This window comes from Equus caballus, chromosome X, assembly GCF_041296265.1.
Source record: "Equus caballus isolate H_3958 breed thoroughbred chromosome X, TB-T2T, whole genome shotgun sequence".
Lineage (NCBI taxonomy): Eukaryota > Metazoa > Chordata > Mammalia > Perissodactyla > Equidae > Equus > Equus caballus.
In genome coordinates, this window is record NC_091715.1 from 115,687,878 (window position 1) to 115,709,456 (window position 21,579).

A 21,579-nucleotide genomic window follows, 5' to 3' on the forward strand; every position below is an offset into this window, starting at 1 on the left:
GAAATAAATCCATCCACCTATGGTTAATTGATTTGCAACAAGGGTGCCAAGACCATTCAATGGGGAAAGAATAGATTTTTCAACAAATGATGCTGGGACAACTAGACAGTCACATGCAAAAGAATGAAGTTGGACTCATCTCACACCACATATAAAAACTAACTCAAAATGGACCAAAGACCTAAATTTAACAGCTTAAACTCTTAGAAGAAAACATAGGGGTATATCTTCATGACCTTGATTTGGCAATGAATTCTTAGATATGACACCAAAAGCTTAAGCAACAAAAGAGATAAACAGATTTCATCAAAATTAAAAACTTTTGTGTCTAAAAGGATACTAGCAAGAAGTGAAAAAACAACCCACATAATGGGAGAAAATATTTGCAAATTTTACATCTGATAAGGGGACTTCTATCCAGAATACATAAGAAACACATACAATTCAATAATAAAAAGATAAATAACTCAATTAAAAAATGGGCAAAGGATCTCAATAGACATTTCACCAAAGAAGATATACAAATGACCAAGAAACACATGAAAAGATGCTCAACATCATTAATCAGCAGGGAAATACAAATCCAAATCATAATGAGATACCACTTCATACCCACTAGAATGGCTAGAAACAAAAATTCAGATAATAACAAGTGTTGGCAAGGATGTGGAGAAATTGGCACCCCCATACACTGCTAGTGGGAATGCAAAATGGTGCAGCCACTTTGGAAAACAGTCTGGTGTTTCCTCAAAAAATTAAACATTAAATTATCATATGACTTGCAATTCTACTCTTAGATATATAGTCAAGAGAAATAAAAACATATATCCTCCCAAAAACTTCTACACAAATATTCATAGCAGCATTGTTCTTAATAGCCAAAAGGTGGAAACAACCCAAATATTTGTCAACTGATGAATAGATAAAATGTGGCATATCCATTCAATGGAATACTATTCAGTAGTATAAAGGAATAAAGTAATGATTCATGCTACAACATGGATGACCCTTGAAAACATGCTAAGGGAAACAAGCCAGTCCCAAAAGTCCACATATTGTATCATTCTGTTTATATGATATCCAGAATAAGCAAATTTATAAAGGCAGGAAGTAGATAAGTGGTCACCTAGGGCTGGGGTGGGGGTAGGGTAGAATGGGGATTGACTGCTAATGGTTACAGGGTTTCTTTTATGGAGGGATGACAATATTTTAAAATTAGATAAAATAATTTTTTAAAATTTCAAATACTTTTTTTTTTGCATTTATTACCTTTATTACCAAACAATACATGTAGGTTGGCACTTTAAAAAACAATCTTTAAGGAGTAAGTAGAGCGGCCACTTGGGCACTGTAGGGCTAGCAGCCACCTGTTATCGTGAGCCTGTCCGGCTGCAGGAAATGCACATGGGTATACTTGATCGTGACACACTCCAAGGACAATCGGGTGTCATGGGGATTAAAATGGCACCCACACTAAGGTGGCTTGTGAGCCAGCAAGAGAGGAGAGGAAGCAGGCGTCTGCCACTTTGTATTAAACTCCTACCCACCTTTTTCCTAGAAAACGCTGCTACCCAGGTGGCCTTGGTGCTAAAGGCAACATGCTCTGCTTTATTAACATAGCAGCCCAGCAGAAAATTAACGTGACTCTAAACAAACACTTAATGGGCATGTATGACCGATGCAACATTGAGAGGGCAGCATTTCCAGACATCTCTAAATACACACATTCGCTCATTATGCACACAGATACACTTTCATTCACTGTGTCTCTATGTCCTGCTGGCTCAAATCAGTCTTGGGACCAGCGTAACATCAGTGACTACCGTGTCTCCCCTGCTTTGTGCAGAAAAACCACAAGGAAATCTTAGGCCCTGAGTGCACGAGCAAGAGTGCAGCTGTTGGATTGACTCTCTAGTGCCAGGATCTCCCTGATCAAAGGGTTACATTAGCACCAGCTGTGGCCAAGTTTGTCAGAAACCCAATCTCTTGTCCACTGACCATATCTAGTGCTTATTGATCTGTTCCCTGGAGGCAAAAAGAAGAAAATATACCCCAAACCCCAAATTTACTCTCGGCCTTAATAAAGGGCAATAAAGCACATTACATCAGCACCCATTCAAAAATCAAATGGAGGAATGGGATTTGTTTGTTCCATCAGATACAGCTTAACATGGTGTTGGAAATAGATACTGGTCCTGTTGTGCAGGCCAGGGAGGGCTGCCTATAAGTTTTGTTATGATTGATTGCTTCGATAGAAGTAAAAAGTATGAGTGACATTCTCCAGGGTTTCTCCGCTAGCACATTAAGCAAGAGACTGGAGTCAGGGGTGATCTTCAGGCCTCCTAAGTTATACTCTTAATTAATTTATGTTCCTTGCAAACAAAAAAGATCTATCTTGGGTCCTTAGAAAAATACCCTTTCCTGTATGTGAACTAGTTCATGCACTGACACAGAACTCTCTCCTCCTCCCTCCCTCCCTCATCCCCCATCTCTCAGAGAGGTGCACGCGCACACACCCTCTTAGTATGGAGAAAGCGTCAGACTACATGGACCATTCTGGAGGGGGAGGGACAAGTCAGAAGGGGAAATGTAGGACTTCAGTAGAGACAGCCCTTGCCAATTGGTAGAGACAACGCAGAGTAAACCCAAACGCCCCTCCCCGACCCCACCCTCGGGCTTTTGGCAGGGCCAGTCTTACTTAGAGCTATAATGCAATGGTCTCTAATGGTATGATTTGTGAGGTATGAAACAAGCCCGTCTGTCCAAAACCATCTCCTCCACTAGCAAAGTTGCCAGAAGTTCCTCACATTCGGTGCACTCATTAAGGTCCTTCTGAAGGAGCCCTCCGTGATAACTGTTAGGGGCAGTAGAATGTGTTCACTAACTGTCCCTTACCACCAAGCCAAGCCTTGAGGCAATGGGCAGCAGCACAGGCGAGCTCTGTGGGGAGTCCAGAGAAGTCTGGAGTTGAAGACCCGAGAACAGGCCCAAGTGGAAACCCGTAGAGGGGGATCTGATTGATCCAGGAACAGCTGGGGTTAGTGGGTGTTCAGATTTTCCACAATAGGGTGTGGAAGTTGGGCCAACACAGATGAAAATGTGAATAACGGTGGCAGTGGTGGCTGAGAAACAGTCTTCCCCACACCTTCGGTGACCAGTTGCAGCGTTTCTCCCAGTCTCCTGGGATGGAGGGAGAAATGGATTTGCATTCTTTGCTTGCTGTTTGTTTTTACATTATCACAGTGATGGGATTTCAATTACACATTACAAGCTCTAGCTCCCCTTGCCTAGTCATCACAGATCTGCAGTCTGAGGGCCAGGCAAGCAAACCAGACCAAGCTTCCTGAACGAGGTAGGCTATCCTTACCTTAAGAAATAGAGGCCTCCAGCTCCTTACTAGGGGTCTGCCCCACGTCTCCAGCTATTGTCACTGTAACAGGGAAGGGGTTCCCTTATCTACCTGCACCCTCTCACCCAGTGCTCTTGGGGAATGAGCTGTGCATGTGCCATGCTCCAACCCACTGACTTGTGCAGCCCAGACAATAAGCATACATATGAGCACAGAGAAAGGCCCCCTGGGACATGGCTGCAGACCCAGCCCCCACAGGCAGGGAGCCCAAGAGTTCCTGGGACCAAAGGCCCAGCGGTGATTTGGCTGCCAAGGGGGGGACCTGGATCCAGCTCTCCACCTCCTGTCCTGTCCTCACCCGCCTCCACCCCACCTGAGCTTACCTGGGCTCAGTTTCTCGGCTTTCCTGAACTGGCTTCAGAGAACAGACCTCAATATTGCTGCTGGACAAGCTTGGTTTCAGCCTCTTCCCTCCCTGGGCACTTCTAGGCTCTTTTTTCTTTTTCTTGACAAAAAAGCTCTTGAAGACTTTAAATTTGGATTTCTTCTTTCCTGGAAGTTAGAAATGAAAGTGAGGCAGAGTGTGATGGAGGAAGAGAAGACAGAAGAGGAAACAGGGCTTTTGTGATGAACCAGGACTGTGATCCAGGTGCCCTGAAGATCTTAGCCTGGCCCCCAGTGCCCAGAGAACCATTCATTTTGTTTGTTCTCTTCTTAATAACTCAGTAACAAAGTGTCTAAGTTTCTAGTGAAAGCAGAAGCCTGGACCACAGCTTGTGGTCTTTGGGCAGCCTCTTATTCAGGCCCAACCCACCAGGTATTTACTTGTTTCTTAATTTCAACTATTAGCACACACCTCTTTCTTGGCCCTAAGAAGTTCATTCATGCGCCGCAGTTATTTAGCCAATGTAAGCACTTGGTACCCCCCTGACAACACCCTGATGGCTGAAGGCATTGCAATCCAGTTGGGGAGCCAAGCTTCCACATGTGAAAAACACTTCAGGACCCTTGGAAATCCATGTGGGAGTTGCTACTGCCCAGCCTGTGTGCTGAAAGGATGCAGACCCTAGGAGTGAGTGCGATCGGTTGGTGCAGTCAGGGAAGACTTCCTTGGGAAAGGAATTTATGAGAAAAGGAGAGGGCTGGGAATCAGAAAAAAGAAAGGGCTGCTGGGCAAAGAAGCTGCTTGTGCAAAAGGCATGAGAAAATTGGACACCAAAGGTTTTGCAAGGGGTGCATACAAGCGTGCAGGTGTGTGCACGTATATTATGTGCATTGTGTGTGTTCTTCAATTATTGCCGATTGGTTTGGATTATCTACAGGGCTGCTGCCCTCTGCACATGCAGATAATTGAAAGTTTTCTCTATCTATAATAACTACCAGGGCAGCAACGAGGAATGTGAGCTTTCAAGGCTCCTCAGGCTGTTTGGGCTTTCTTTAGTTTCCTAGTAAGCACACACATCCTTATCAGGGCTCAGAAGAAAAAGCGAAAGGGGAGGGGAGTTTGTGCTGCATTCTTCAGAGGGGAGGAATTAGCTCTATTGCTTTCACATGCAGTAATTTACCAACTCAGGCGTCTCATTCCAATCCCCAACAGTCTGGTCTCCGGAAGGCCGCTGGCAGTGACGAACCCCGCCAAGGGAGTTGCCAGTGGGGCTGCCATTGGAAAGGCTTGGTGGTGTAACGGAAAGCACCACCTAAGAACTGGAAAACTCTGGAATCCTTGCAGTCAATTAGCTCTGTGACCTTGGGTAAGTCACTCAGCCTCTCTGAGATTCAGCAGGAAAATAAGGTGACACTAATCAGCATCTCCTAACGTGTGTTCAGAGAGATACTCATAGGCCTGTTGCCTGAAAAAAGGACCTGCAGTCCAATTAATTGCATTACACAAAGTTTAGGGGTCTGCTTTCCAACAAGACTTTTCTGAAACTTCAACATGCTTATGTGTACGGTGAAGCTGCAAGAAATTAGGCAACAATACTGTCTCCCATTTGCACCTAAGCAAAACACAATCTGAGAAATGCTGAACTAGGGTCCCTCTAGCTCTGAAATGCTGTGACCCATTTGTGTACTGATTCCCCCTGGGCCTGCCTAGTAGAAAGCTTTCTAAACTTCAAGGCCTGCCTTAAGGCCAGTTCCCCACCAATCACTACAATTCACACTTCTCTCTGCATACCTAAAACTTGACTGTTGGCACCACAAGTTTTACAACTGATTGCTAGTCTGTGCATTCATTCATTCATCTATTCAATAAATATTTATTAAGATCAAGCACTTACTATGTTTGGGGTATCAATGAGAAAGGAATAAGATACAGTTCTATGTCTTAGCTACTGTTCCTCCATCAAGGCTGTAGGCAGCTCCTCTTTAGCAGCCCCTTTAGCAACTAGCACAGTGCAAGGCATGCAGTAACACTCGAGGGACAACTGAGTCCATTGAGGGGTGCACAATGACAACACAGCTTGTCAATTCCCTTAAATTGAGATCACTCAGCAGAGTCATCCTTAAGCATCCTATAATTTAAACACTGACGCTTATTGGGGTTGATGTAAGTTGTAAATAATGTAGGTAAAGAGCTTAGCATAGAATCTGGCATGTAGCAAGAGCTAATAAATGTGAACTAGTACTAAGGAATCAATAATTACTTGTTTATTAAGACCAGATTCAATTCTATCTGTAGAATTGATCTATCAATTCTATGTATCTAAATTTATCTATCTATAGATAAGGAGAAGCAGCTCCATATGTATAACTCAATAGTGAACTCTAAAATATACATGATTAGAAGCAGGAAGCAGCATGGGGTAGGGCAATGAAAGAAAACAGTAGGACTGTGTGCTTGATAATCACCATTTGAGTAATTTCAGTTTTAAATGACTTGGGCCATTTCTCATCTACTAGGATGTACCTATGTAGGGTCACGGTTGAGACAAACTTGTCAATTCTACCTAGAGGTAAAAAGAATAAAACATGAAGATACAACAGGAAACATCTATTTTCCCAAGTTCCCTTCTTTAATTTTTTTCAGAAAAAATTAAACTAATTTTTATGATAATAAAATATTTAAAATGATGTTTGACCACATAGAACTACTGTGATGGGTCACCGTGAAAGTGCTGAAAAGTCTACAGTACAGAGTAGGCTGAGTCTAAAATAATCCATATTTTGCTCTCTGGGCTCCTCTCTTAATCCCCCCACCCTCAAATGATTTCTAAAATCTATGAAATAATGAGATTTTTATGGAAAATCCTGATGACTATACTATACTAATTACTATAATCCATTTTTTGCTGGAAAATGTTTATCATTGGATCTCTGGGGAAAATGCCCTTATTTGTAGTATTTGCCTATTTCTGTGGTATAAATACTCCCACCCCGGCCATTTCAAGCTACCAACATGACAGTGGGCAGTGTCCTCTCACAAACAGGAAGGAGCATGCTGTTCTTCAAACAGAAGGAATAAGATTTATTGATTCTTGACAGGTGGCTCTCCTTCTGGCCTTCTGAAAGGGGAACAACTTTATGCTCTGAGTGTTTGGAAACAATAACTGAATAAAAACACGTCTAATAAACCTTTCAGGCTGTAAAACTGACTGTACCAAACATAAGGATGTATGAGCAAACAAAATTATTCATTAACACATTTTTATGTTCGAAATTAACAAAATGACTAGTGAGTGACTTTAGCACTGTAACAGGTGCTAAAAATTAAGTAGGCATATATTCCAACTTCCCCCCAATTTTCCATTTTTTCTGTGGAGAAACAACAACTTATTTTTCCATGAGGATTCAAAATACCTTGAGGAATGTGTGTCTCTTTCAACTACGGGCACTAGAAGGAAAAGAGTGTTTCCATTCCTTCCTGTGCGGGAGCTCTGAGTATGGTGGTGGTATAGCTTTGTTGGTGGAGAGCTGGGCTGGGGGGGCAGCAAGAGATAGCAACCACCACACAGTGTGGATTGGCTGCTCGTTGACCTGGGGTTGCCCTCAAGGATCCATGCACCAGGCTCAGCATTCCCCACCCCACATCATCCGTGAAGTCAGGCCTCTGAGAAACCACAAGAAGGTTCCCCTCTGTCTGTCCTTCCGGAGCAAGCTTTCTGCACCACACACTGCAGAGGAAACTCAGCACAACTTGAAGAACAACCCAGTGAACTGTTCAATTCAGTTGTCTTTCAATTCAAGGTCTCATTTTATGTCTTAAGATTCCTTTGTTTCTGTTTTTCATTTGTTGGTTGTCTTTTTGTTTTTCGGTGTCAATAAAGCTTATCATTATTTAGTGACTTTTGCCTCCCTTTCTATTATCCCACTCACGGTCACCTATCACTCATAGGTGGCACTACAATTTAGGCAATGAATACACACCTGAGTAAGTTTTGCAAAAAGAGAATTTTTGTCCATTGAATGCTACGTAACAGAAGCCTGTGGTGGACTTTTGTTTCTCTCCTCTCTTTACTCTTCGAATTACAAATGTATCTACCTGTTGGTTAAACCTGAATTGCTCTCTCCGGTAAAACCCTAGTTGAATCTCTCAGATTATGGCCTGCTCTGATTTTTTTCTGATTAAGCAGAAATACTCCCCCTGCCTTAGTAAGCAGAACGTGGTAACCATCCCCAAAGAAGACTGCAGGGCCTCAGACAAACCTCTTGTCTGTCCGAGTTGGAGATGAAAGAGAAGAGGTAGAAGACTGAAAAGTAAACGTGGCCTGAATCTACTCTTATTAGAAATCTGACATGAACTTCTTTTCTTGTGACTCGACTCTTTTTCCCAGAGGCTAAACACAGTAAACAAATCTAGTTCTAGTTATCAAGACTTTATTGGGGTACTTACTCTCATCACTGGCCTCCAGAACTTCCAGACAGCGAGAAACTTCACTTAGGGATTCAGCCATGGTAAGAGCACTGAAAGAAAATCCAGAGGAAAAAAAAGCAGAGCATCATTTGATATCCAGGACATAACACAATCATTTTACCCTACCCTTTATCCTTCAGTTAGATTCTTAAACTATTCAAGAAAAGATATACAAAGGGAATTGCCATTAAAGAGAATTATTCTTCCTTAAAAAAGACAAGGATTCCATCTATATGACACGTCCAGAATAGGCAAATATGTAGACACAGAAGGTGTCTTGCTTAGGGATAAGGGGATTTTTTTTTTGAGAGATAGAGTACAGGGTTTCTTTTTGAGGTGATGAAAATGTTCTAAAATTAATTGTGGTGATGGGTGCACAAATCTTTGAATATATTAAAAAGCAGTGATTTATATACTTTAAATGGGTGAATTGTATAGGATGTGAATTATATCTCAATAAAGCTGTTATCAAAAAAAAAGACAAATGTAAAAGTCCTGATCTATTGCTTTGTGTTGGGCCCATTAGATTTGGAGGCCCGTTACTATTCATGGGTGTGCCCAGGCAGACAAAATTGTATTGATAAGCCATAAAGGAAAAGATTGAGATATTTGAATACATAAAAAATTTAAACTTTTAGCCAAAAAAAGTAGAGTTGACAGAAAAAAAACTAGGAAACAATACTTGCAACAAATACAGATGTAGGGACCAATTTTCTTAATTTGTCACGAGTGCATATAAATCAATAAAAGACAACTCGATATAAAAGGGGGCAAAGGATACAACAGCCAGTTTATAGGAAAAGAAATAGAAATAGTTAATAAGCACATAAAGCAAAGCTCAGGCCCGCTTAGAACTAAAGAAATGCAAATCAAAACAGCAAGTTAACATTTTCACCTATCAGATTGTCAAAAAACTTTTAATTTTGATGATGTTCCATTGCTGAAAAGGATGGGCAAAATAGACACTCTCATACATTATGGAGTGTCAGTCGCTCTCTGAAGAGCAATTTCACAATATCAGAATTCTAAAAATGCACATACCTTTTGATCCAGTAGCATCACTTCTAAAACTTTACCCTGTAGATATACTCACACTTGTACACAAAAATAGACCTGCAAGAATGTTTATCACAGCATTGTTTTAAATAGCCAAAAATGGGAAACAACCAAAACAATCATCAAAAGGATAATTCTCCCACGACTCTGAGTCTATGTCATGGGGGAGTTATCTGTCCTTGTGCTCTTTTCCATTAGTGCCGATAATCAAGTGATAGTCAACTATAAATCTCCATTCAATCCAGCCTTCTAGCAAAAGCGAGGGATGACAGGTCTGGGGAAGCCTGTCAGTTGACAATCAAACCTTTATAAATCAATGCTGACATTTTTAATGGGAGTTTGGGAGGGGGAGGGGGATCTGATGAGCACCTTAATCCAGACAAAGGGTGTTACATTCATACACCAAAGGAGGGCAGTACAGAGGCATGCAGAGACTGCCCTCATAATAGCTCCCCCTGGGGTCTTGATGTGACTGACTCAAGTACCATCAAGAGGGGTTAAGTAGGCTCTGGGGTGCCCTCACCACCCTAGATGTGCTCTGCTCCCAGATATAGTCAAGCTGCCATTGCTATTTTATAGATGGGCTCCAAGCCCATCTTGTGCTGCTCTCTAGCCATAAGCCCCTGATACAACTCTGGAGGCAGAGAAGGGTGACCATAGGCTCTGAGGTTAAGGCCAACTTGAGAGGTCACCCAGCAAGAGTGACTGAGACCTTGGAAAGCAAAAGCTTCCAAACCGCAATGAGGGCTGACAGGCCCTGGTGTCAAGATGGCTTCAGATCCTATCACTGAGAAGTCCTATGGTTCCCCTCGGTGTGTGTTCCTTCTCGCTGCAATAAGTACAACCCAACTCGTTCAATGACAAGTATGTTACTGGTGGGCTTTGGCCGAAAGGTATTGACACTTTGTTCAAGTCACTTAAGCTCTATGAGCAATATCACAATTCTGCCTGAAGATGACTTAACCTCAGGTCCATACAATGCTCACTAATCACCACACACACACACACACACACAAGTTCCATCTGGAGATCTGGAACGGTCAAAGGGTAGGGAAATTCAGAACCCCCTCAGAAATCCAGAGGGAGAAGAGGAGAATTCCTTGGGCTAGGAGCAATTCACATGACTGGTGAGATCCTGGGCTATCTTAATAAACATGGCAGCACGCCTGCCCCTGCACTCAAGAGGCTTTCTAGACACTGGGGAAATAAACTGTCTCTGAGCTTCAGAGAAGTCCGTGGAAAAGGAGCCTGTTTTCCAAAACACCAGGCCACAGTAGGCTAACCTTGTCCTTGACCCACACCTGTTAAGGGTAGAAAAAGAAAAACAACAAACGAAGAGAAAAACATGAAAGACAAAGGAGAGAACAAAGAAAGAGGGCATCTTGGTGGCATCTGCATCCCTAGAGCACTAATAGAATCAATAATTTGCACTAATAGCACTAATAGAAGCACTAATAGAAGCACTGATTTGGATTTCACTAACTCTTGAGTTTAGCCTGTCTCCAATTCTTTACAGCACTCTTGCCCTATTTCCCCAACTGAATCCTAAGGGCCCTGAGGACAGCGCCACCATCAACTGAGCTTTCTCCCCCTCTAAACAAACCAAAACCCACAACAAAACACACAAAGCTCCTCTTGTCTCGAAATCCTCTTCCTATTTCCATCCCGTTTCTCTGCATCTCTTTAAAGCAAAACTCAAGAGAGTGATCTGTACTTACTGCCTTTATGGCTTCACTTATCCTCTTGAGCTCTCTCCATTCAGGCTTCTAAACAGAACTGCTCTCGTTAAATCCAACTGTCGGTTACACGATGTCCCAGCAGCATCTGACACGCCTTCCTTTTTGAATAATTTTATCACTTGCCCTTCCGAACACCCCGCTCCCCTAATTCTCCTCCTACCTCATTTGCTGTTCCTTCTCAATCTCCCTTGCTGGAACTTTCCTTTCTCCGTGAATTTGAAATGTTGTAGCACCCAAGGGCTCTGTCCTTGGCACTCTTCTTTTTCTACAATCATTTCCTAGACCTACACCATTAAATAGAAATGTTAACGTGAGCCACAATTGCAAGCCACGTAAGTAATTTTAAATTTTCTAGTAGCCATATTTAAAAAAGCAAAAAGAAACAGGTGAAGTGACTTTTAATAATATATTTTATTTAACTCAACAGAACCAAAATATTATTTCAACATGTAATCATTATAAAAATAACATTAATGAGATATTTTACATTCTTTTTTTCATACTAAGTCTTTGAAAGCTTGTGTGTGTATTTTCCATATACAGTACATCTCAATTGGGGCTAGCCACAATTCAAGTGCTCGAGAGTCACATGTGGCTGGTGGCTCCCATATCCTGGATGATCCCATTCAGACTTTAAATACTCTCTATACACTCCGGACTCCAAAATTTCTATCTCTGGACTGGACCTCTTCCCTAAACACCATATTCCTATAACCAACTGCCTAGTCAACATCTCCACCTAACAGCGCACATCAAGCTCTTGGTTCCCCTCACACTCACTCCTTCGCCCAGCTTTCCTCATCTCAGGAAATGCCACTAACCAGATGCTCAGACTAAAACCTCGGAGTCATTGATTCCTCTCTTTCCTTCACATGGCACATCTAGTCCAACAGTACATCTCGTGACTCTTCCTTCAACGTCTTTCTGTAATGCAACCATTTCTTGCCGTGTTTGAGCCATCATTATCTAATTGCTGGATCACAGCAACAACCTAACTGGTCTCCCTGCTTCCATCTTTGCCTCCCTGTTCTCCAGACAGCAGCCACATCAGTCATGTCAGCCCCCTGCTCAAAACCCCAGTGGCTTGCCATCACATTCAGCAAATCCCAGCTCCTTACCCTGGGCCTTAGGTAATGTGGCCCCACACACAAGCCCCCCCGACCACCAACCCTGTTACTTTCTCCCTCTTTCTCCCGTTCTTTCTCCTGCTTTCTCCCTCCACTCCAGCCTCACTGGCCTTCTTCCTCATCCCCAGCACACCCAGCCCCTTTCCATCTCAGGATCTTTGCATTTGCTGCTCCCTCTGCCTGGAGGGCTCTTTCCCCAGCTAAACGCAAGGCTGACTCTTCTGTAGCATTCAAGTCAGCTCAGATATTACCTCCCAAAGAGGAACTCCATGATCATCCTAGTTAAAGCCCTCCCAGTCTCTCTCCACTGCCAGTATCCTTTATTAACATCTTCATAGCACTCATCACTACCCAAAATTATATTCTATATTAATGTAATTACTGGTTTCTTGTCTGTCTCCTCTACTAGAATGTAAATTCCATAAGAGCAGGGGCTTTGTCTACTTTGTTCATCACTGGATCTCCCAGTACCTAGAATGGTACCTGGCAAATAGCAGGCACTCAATAAGTGTTTGTTGAATGAATGCCTAAATTCAATAAAAGAAGAGGAAGTAGTGGAAGAACCATCTTTGCAGTCAGCAATTTCTCAGAAGTAGAGGCATGCTATAGGAGGCAGAGGAAGACTTGTCTTGGGGAGGGAACCTCCTTGTTTCCCAACTTAGCAGAGCCTGCCTTCCCTCCCAGCAAGGTGGGCCCCACCCCTAGGTTATTCACCCGTGCAGAATCAAGCACTCTTGGCCCCTCTTGTCCTTGGTGCAGAGAGTCCATTCCCAGGTGTCCCAGCCACAAGGACCCTGGGTGTGGAGTCCCATCCAGCTGGGCTAGGCCTGAACCCCCAGGGAGGAGGTTTTAGGAACAGATGCCCTGCTTCCTCCAACTTTACAGCCACCACCATTGGTAAAACTTCTTTCCCTTTGCCCTCAGGCTGACTTTAGTAACCAGAGCTTTGCCTCCCAAGCATCTCCTCATAGAGGCATCACTGTCTATCTTCCATGTGTCTCATTACGGCTAATATAAGTTTAAAGTAAACTTGTTCTTAATCACACCAGGGCTCTTTAATAGTGGCCTTGGGCCTGCCTCCTCTCGTCTATACTTTTATTTATGATATTTTGCAAAAACTACTGTCATCTCACTGGTATCTCAAAACAAGTCACAATGTTCTCTCTAAAATACCAATCTGACCACAAGCCTCCCCTGCTTAGTTTACCAGCTTCCTGCTGCCTGCAGGATGAAAGCTGAGTTCTTCACATTCAAGCCCTCCACAAGCTGATGTTCCCTGTCCCCTCCATTCTACCAGCATCCACCCCCACTCACACCCCCATGTTCTGGTCTCCCTGAATCACCAGTCATTCCCTAAACACACCGTGTTCTTTCGCATCCTCTGTACTCTGCACAGGCTGTCCACTTGGCCCAGAACACCACCTTCCTAATCTCCACATCCTTGAAATCCTACACATTCTTCAAGACCCAGATCAAAGACGACCACCCACGTCCCATGCTCTCGGCCCTTTGCACACGCCTCTGTCACAGCTGATGTCATCCTGAAGACACGGAGCACATTTTGCTTATCCGGATGTCACCAGCACCCAGCATGATCCAGGCACAGAGAAGGTGCTCACTGCGCATTTCTATGGATGGATGAATGCAGGAGTCGGGGGGTGGGGGCAGGGAGTTGCTCTGACAAGTAGGAATCAGTGGCAAAAGCGATCCCATTTGTTAAACATATGGGGACAATTTGAGACACACTTTGGGTAAAAGACCCCTCTGCATGAAATTCATGAAAAAGCTGGTAAGCTGAGTAAGGAAAGAGGAAACAATGTAAGTAAATGATGGGAGGCCTTCAGAATCACTTCCAAGGAGCATAAAGTCATGGCATACTGGTCATCAAGAAGTTTGGCCCAGCAGAGATATAAAGTTTCATGATCAGTCATTATTTAAATGCTTGCTTGTCTCTCTTGGCCCCCAGATGCTTAAGCCCCAGAGCTGCCTTTTCCTCCTCAGACTGTCTTACTTGAGGGCTGAACAAGGGCTCTAGGGGAAAAAAAGAGAAAAAACAAGGGGAAACAGCCTATCTTCCAAGGTCGTTGAAATTTTTAAACCACAGCCTGGTTCACGTTCAAGGATTCAGAAGACTTTGCTTGAGAGCTTTGCTGTCTTCCCAGAGTGGGGTATGCTAATGGAAAGCAGCTGGCCTCGTTTAAAAAAAAATAATCTGATAGCATGAAATGCTTTTCATAGAGTCTGTGGTAGGCAGAATTCTAAGATGGCCCCCAAGTTTGTTGGCCCCCTTGGTGTGCATGCTCTGTAAATCCCCTCACCTTGAGTGTGGGTGGGCCTGGCTTAATCAGGTGACCTCTTATAAAAGAGTGTCTAGAGGTCAGATATAGAATTCAGAGAGATTCGAAGTGCAGCTGATACTCTCCCACTGGCTTTGAAGGAACAAACTGTCATGTTGTGGAGAGGACCACATGGCAAGAAAGGGCAGTTGGCCTCTAGTAGCTGAGAATAACCCTTGGTTGACAGTTATCAAAAAAGGAGGGACCTTAACCTTACAGCCTCAAAAAACTGAATTCTGCCAACAGTGAGTCAGTTTGGAAGATAACTTGGAACTTCAAATGAGCCCTCAGCCCTGGCTGGTACACTGATTACAGCCTTGTGAGACCCTAAGCAGAGGACTCAGCTACACCAATGCCGAGACTCTTGGCTCGTGGAAACTGAGAGATAGTAAATTTGTGTTGTAAGACACTAAAATTTTTGTCATTTGTTACACAGCAAAAGAAAATGAATACAAGTCCTACAGGCCCCAGCTGCTAATTGAAGAAGAAGCCAAAAGTGGAATAGGTTTCGAATCATGTAAGTTGCAACACAGAACTTGGTAAGAAGCCCGTGAGGAGACTGGCTTGCTCCTGACCCCAGCCCACCCCATCACAAACACTTCTTTCTGAAGAAACATAAGTTGCTACTCTCTCAAGCGAGTTGTCAGCCAAGCAGGTTAGGCCCTGCCACAACGTTAGAACAAAAGCCCCCTGAAGGCTCACCTTATTTGAGATGGCTTTCCCTACCCCAGGAGGATGTTTCCAACTCCTTTCCAACTATTGCTATACTCTGTGCCCTAGGCCAGGGGTGTGTGTATCTGCCACTTGGTGGATGAAGAGCCCTGGAGTTGATCATTCCGAGGCATGGCTTGTGGGAGAGAATGATGGCGAGTGCCTTTCTCCTTGAAACTGCCCAGCTAGTTCTAGAGGAAGTGTCTGCTGCCAGGAAGCCAACTCATTGAGGAACCTGGGCTCCCCCTGAAATGAAAATATCAGAAAGGGTCCCCATTCCCCTTATTAACTGAAAAATAAGCTAACCTCCAGGGGAGAGGAGCCTGTGATCACTCCCCCGTCTTCTTTTTTCTCACATGAGCTTGGCAGGGGGGCAGCTGAGGTTCAGCCAGCTCTTGAAAAGCAGCCCTTGGACTCCATGGTGGAGAGGGCTGCTCCTTAAATCACACAACGAGCTCCAGAAGTCCCACTCCACAAGCCCACCGGTAGCCAGGATGGCTCTGATGTGGACAGTCACCCCACTAATTGGTAGAATTCTTTAGGGTGGTAAGGGTTTAATACCAAGTTCCACCCAGGAAACAGCTACTTCCATACAAAAAATGAGAGTTTTCCAAGGGAGTCAGCATGACTGGCATTTTCCTAGCAGGGGCCAAGAGCAGCAGCAGCTCGCAGCAGGCTCGAGGCTGACTAGTTACCTCTAGTAAGTTACCTCTTACTTCTGTTGACTTCCGCTCCTAAGAGCAGATGTGAGCGCCCTCATGGTATCCTGAATAGAGGAGAACAATATTTTTTTTCTCCCCAAAGCCCCAGTACATGGTTGTACATCACAACTGTAAGTTCTTCTGGTACTTCTGTGTGAGCCACTGCCACAGCATGGCAACTGACAGACGGGTGGTGCGGTTCTACAACTGGGAAGCAAACCCAGGCCGCTGAAGCAGAGTGTGCCAAACTTTAACCACTAGACCATCAGGGCTGGCTCTAGAGGAGAACAATCTTGATGGTCATTTCTCTTGGCTCTGAGAGCCCTGGGTGTATATCTGCCCAAAGCAGAAACTGCTGTGTGGCTTTGGTAGCACATTATATGAAAAGACATCTTCAGCAACTTCTGCACAGCCAACCCTCAAAATGCCCATGGGTGTCAGTAGGAAGACATATGAGGAATAGTGGGTCACCTCTCTACATTCCATACACTCACCCATGGGCATGGGCATTTGACCACCAGAACCATTGAGCAGATACCCAAACATGCTCTAGGGGACCCCTGCCTCAGATACCTGCTCTGGAGTAATCATCACCCAGGCCTTTCTTCCACTCTAGGAGGTCAGAGAAAAATGAAAGCCTACTACCCACCACTTCCCTAGCACAGGGAACCTCCTGTCAGGAATACCTCTTAGCACCCTGATCATCATCCAGGGAGCATGTCCTCGTCCTGGAGACTGGAGGCAACCTCAAAAGAATAGGTTATCTTGGGTAGAAGACTGCTCAAAATTTCTGTTGGGCTACATTCCACTACTAGGAGAAGACAGCAACCAGGAAGGCCCACTCCTCACCTCAGGGAAGCAGCTACAGCAGTCATACTGGCTGCAGCTTCTCCTCCATCTCCTCCTCCTCCTCGTCTTCTTCTTTCTTCTTTTTCCTTTGCTGTGCCTTTTCCTCCTCTAGCGCTTCCACTTAAAAGGTCTTTAGCTCCACCTCCAGTCCTGCCTTCCCTTCCTCCCCATTGCATCATTGCATCTCTCCCCCAGAGTAATAATCCAGCAGAGGCTCAGAAAGACCCAACTCACACCACCCCTAACACCTTAGATCCTCGGGGGCGCGCAGTTAAGAAGGCAAAGAACTTGGTCTAAAAGGTTCTTTCTGCCATCTCTTTAGCAGCCTCAAAGCCTAGCTGATGAGAAGTCCTATTCTGTCTTGCCAACCCAAATATCCCAGGATTAAAGGCTCTGTTTTTGCAGTCAGGCGCAATTAATATTACATGATAAATACAAGGAATAAAATTGTTGAGTTCTTACTCTGTGCCAAGCAGGCACTGTGAAAAATGATTTTACACGCATTACTTCATTAATACTCACAAGAGCCCTATGAAGTAGGTGTTGTGATTTTATTTTTATTATTTCCATCCCCATTTTCCAGATGAGCAAACCTAAAAACTCAGTTTTAGGTTATCTGTGCAAGGTCGTGTAAGTAGTAAGTGAAAGAGCCAGGACTCACATTCAGTTCTAGTGGATTTCAGAGCCCACGATTTGACCACTACTCTTTGCTCCCTCCTAACCTGGCAAAATCTGGTAAGTATTAAATGCACATCCACTCCTGCCCCAGAGAATCTCACGGACTGGCCTATTACAGGACATGAAAATAGGATAACCCGCCAGGTCATTATCAGCCTCTAACATCTTTGCAAAGATTCATTGATCATTTTAACAATGAAGAGTCCTTCCAAAAATGGCTCACTGGACACGTATATTGTGATCAGAGATCGCAAAATATTAAATGGGATAGGTCTGTAGCGTGGGCCCCTCAGGCGGCCAGGCTGAAGTGGGGTACCAGCAAGGGGAGCAGGAAGCATGACCCTGGGGGACTCAAGGAAGAGCCAGAATTGAGTCAAGGTACCCTGAGGATGGATTTCACAGCTTTAAGTGTGTGTTGGGGACCAGGAGCTTTGGCTCCAAACTCTCCACCAGCTTTCAAGTCCACCCCCAGAGACTGTGTCTGAGGCTTTTTATTTTATTATGTATTTGTCGTGGTTGTGGTTATTACTGCTCCTAGCAGTCAATAATCCATCAGTTGGGGGCAGGGGGAAAATCTCCAAGGAAGGGAAAAAGGCAAAAGAAGAAAAAAAGGGGGTGACGGTGCTGGTGCAGGGTGTGAATTCCACGTGGCTGGTTAGATTCTGCGGGCTCTGACACAGATGTTTCCTGGACTTAGAATTCAAAAGGCTGCTAGGAGAGCAGCTGGGCAGGACACAGCAAAGCGAGGCTAGAAAGTTGAGATGTACATGTAAATGAGGTTAAAGAACAACCAGCAGTCATTCCCTGGCAGGGGAGGCAGGGGAGAGAGAGGAAGAGAACCAGGCCACAAGAATGTGCCCCTATCCCAAGCTGAATTATCTGTGCCTTTTGTGAAGGCAACTTGTAACTTTTTCGCTTCATCTTAGGGCCCCTTAGCCCACATGGTGGGGTCCGGGGGAGGCAATCTCTACATGACCTCATGGTTATGATAAATAGCCTTTGGTCTCTCAGTTCTGGGGTGCAACAGAGAGCGGTCTCAGAGTGAACTGTGGCTTAACAGGGAGAGAATGGGTCTAAGGAGAGGTGATGCTGCTGTCCCCAAGGGGTACTTGCCCATTGAAATAAAAATGCCTCCAAGAATCTGAGGGCCCTGGCCACCCTCAGTCAAGGTTCTATCTGAGAGCCTTTAAGCTCTCAGACTTCCTTAGCCCTTAACCCTATAGACAGCCCTGCAGCCAGGCAAAGAGGCAGCCGCCTATCTGGAGTTGCACGAAGAATTACCCAAAGGTTCCCTGGGCTTCAAGTCTCTCCCCTTACACCAGCCATGGCATTGTGCTCTCTTTCTACATGAACTAAAATACCCACCATTAGAATCATTTCCCTTGAACCAGACAGCAAAGTCAGAACATTATTTCCCAGGGCCTCTCTCTTTAGTACGCCAAAGTCTTTATTGCAGACCTACTATGCACTCAGACCTGTTTTAGGCGCTATAGAGGTGATGACCAAATAAAATAGTTAACATTTCCTGGACATTTAATATGTGTAGACACTGTTTGAAGTGTTTTGCATGCACCATTTCGTTTAATCCTCAGAGAAGTTCTATGAGGTAGGATTATTCTTCCTCCTCCTCTATTTTGTAGATCAGGAAACTGAAAGGCCAAGTAACTGCCCAGGGTCCCACGCAAATGCATGGTGAAGGCAGGATTTGAACAGAGGCAGGTGACTCCAGAACCCATGAGCGCTACACTAAGATGACCCACTGCTTGATTACAAAGAAAAAAGCACACACGAAAAATTCAAGAACAGTGCTTGATTAGGAATCAGAAGGCCTGGGTCCTGATTTTACCCTCCCAATAGATTATCCTTGGGGCCTTGCCCAAGTCATAGCTCCTCGCTAGGCCTCAGTTCCCATATATGTAAAAATGAGGAAGTAAAACAAAATTATCATGTGTTCTCTTATGATATTTTATGACAAGGATTCATTTCACAACAAGGACCCAAAGGCCAAACTTGAGGGTATTGACTATCTACATGAGGGGCCTGTGGGCCCCAAGAGTCAGGAAACAGGAAGCTGGAGTGTGCGTTGCTTGCATGTGTCACACAGGGGGCTAGAGGGCAGAAAGGAGGCAGAGGGCCAAGGTTAAGCCAGAGAAGTATGTCCAAAATACATGGCAAAGCCAAGTTGGGCAGGAAGCAGCAAAGCAAGGCTAGAGAGCTGAGATCTAGGTGTCAATGGGGGCAAAGAACAAGGGAAGGTGAGAGTGAAGGGGAAAAGCGGACTGAAGAATTGGAGGATAGGAGGCTGTCTTGCCACAGGAGGTCCTAGAGGATGCTTTTGTGGGTAGCTCCATTTAAAGCAGCAAAAGAGACTAAAAAGGACCTCTCGGTGTAGGCTGGAGTAATCATGAAAGGTCTGGTAGAGGAAGCCCACCTTAAGATGGGCCTTTTTTTTTTGGAGGAAGATTAGCCCTGAGCTAACATCTGCTGCCAATCCTCCTCTTTTTTGCTGAGGAAGACTGGCCCTGAGCTAACATCTGTGCCCATCTTCCTCTACTTTATATGTGGGATGCCTGCCACAGCATGGCTTGATGAGCGATGTGTAGGTCTGCACCAGGATTGGAACCAGCAAACCCCGAGCCACTGATGTGGAGGGCATGAACTTAACTGCTAAGCCACTGTGCCCACCTTTTGCTAGGCAGAAAAGTTTGGTGACAGCTTGAGCACTGAGGCACTGAGAGTCAGCATAGGTGAGCTGAGGATTAGGGTAGAGGGGGCAGATGACAGCCACAAACTCTGAGTGACCAGGAAGAGCCTGAGGACTCTGGCCAGAATGATGCACTTGGGGCAATGAAGTATGGGCAGCACCTGGCTCATTTATAGCCCTTTTGCCCAGGGTCAAGTCTGCTCTCACACCAGACTCTTGTACCTCTTTGGTCCAGTGCCTAGAAAAGAAGCTTCTGGAGTAATATTGGCAGGCCACAGGAAGGAGTCTTCAGGACAAGGGACACCAGATAACAATGGATTGGAAAATGGAGTGCCCCAGGGCCTAGGACTAGACAGGACACCAAGAGGGCAGAGAAAGAAGGGCCACCTGAAAAAGAGCGTGGAGCTGGGCCAGACTAGAAGGCAGCTAGTAGGGGAGGAGAGAAAGGCCCAGAGGGCCAAGTGCAGAAAGGAGATTCCTGGTACCCTCCTCCGGTGTTCACTTTAGGCCACAGAAGCAGACAGCATCCCAACATGCACCGCTCAAAGAATTCTCTCACTCATTCCTCATTCAACCCATGTCATTGCTAGGCAGGGAAAGGAATAGGATTGCCACTTTGAAGAAGTAAATGATGTGCAAAAAGTTCTTCCCACTAGGGTAACCACCTCAAGGGAAAAGTGGCAGCGAGAACCAGGAGAGCAGAAATCTATTGGGCTTCCTTAAACTTTAAGGTTCAAGAACCCCTAGTTGGAATAGCTTAGGAAAATAAAAAGCCACATTGGGAGTAGCGCCCGGGAGGAGCACTTAACTGGGGGTGGGAGGGGCCTGGCCCCTTCTCCCAGCTGGATACTGCTCTGTTATCCACTTGAGAGTAAATGGGAAGCACTCAGCCAGCATCTGAGGAATCAATGAGATAATGTGTGAAAAACAGCACAGAGCCTGGTACAAAGTAAGTGCTCAATAAATAGTAGGGTTTTTGAAAACTACTGCTACAGATATGGACAATGGTATAAGAAATGAGTTCCAGGAGGAAGACGGTAAGTAAACACCCTATATAACAATCACTGACTCCTTGGCTCTCATCCCCAAGGATTCTGATTCTTCTTTGGAGGCGGGGCCCAGAGATCTGCATGTTCCATAAGCTGTCAAATGATTCTAAGGCAAAGAGTCCAAACTCCCCGCTTTGAGGAAACACTGCTGTAAATCAAATTGGGTACTGGACATGACTGGAACAGAAAGGCTGAAATGGGAAGCCACAAGAAATGGATGGCTGGGCAAGGGTGGTGAAGAAAAAGCAACTTGAATGATATTTAGAGAGAATTGTCACCACAAAGGAAGATATTTTGTTTTTCTAATAAACATCTCTGAGACTTGACCCTCTAATGAGGCCCTATAGCAACTTTCGGAGAGTTGACACCTCAGTTCTGCTATTAACTAGCTGTGAGGCCTTGGGCACACCAAGTTCTTTCTCTGGGCC

At 44.7% G+C, this 21,579-nt stretch overlaps 1 protein-coding gene across 7 annotated transcripts in view; it reads right to left on the bottom strand.

Moving 5' to 3' along the window:
• KIAA1210 overlaps positions 1-21,579 on the bottom strand; it is a 64,467-nt gene that overhangs the window by 33,367 nt on the left and 9,521 nt on the right. Inside the window, exons 2-5 of one of the 7 annotated variants that reach the window (XM_070258295.1) lie at positions 11,157-11,280; positions 9,243-9,314; positions 8,181-8,251; positions 3,733-3,901 (exon numbers count right to left, since the gene is read on the bottom strand). In XM_070258295.1, coding sequence (XP_070114396.1) covers positions 3,733-3,901; positions 8,181-8,241 — 230 coding nt within the window. In that variant the 5' untranslated portion in view covers positions 8,242-8,251; positions 9,243-9,314; positions 11,157-11,280. Of the gene's footprint in view, positions 1-3,732; positions 3,902-8,180; positions 8,252-9,242; positions 9,315-10,975; positions 11,281-13,486; positions 13,578-16,720; positions 17,929-21,579 lie in introns of those variants that run through there. The other 6 variants (XM_023633362.2, XM_070258292.1, XM_070258294.1 and 3 more) reach the window with 6 other exon arrangements.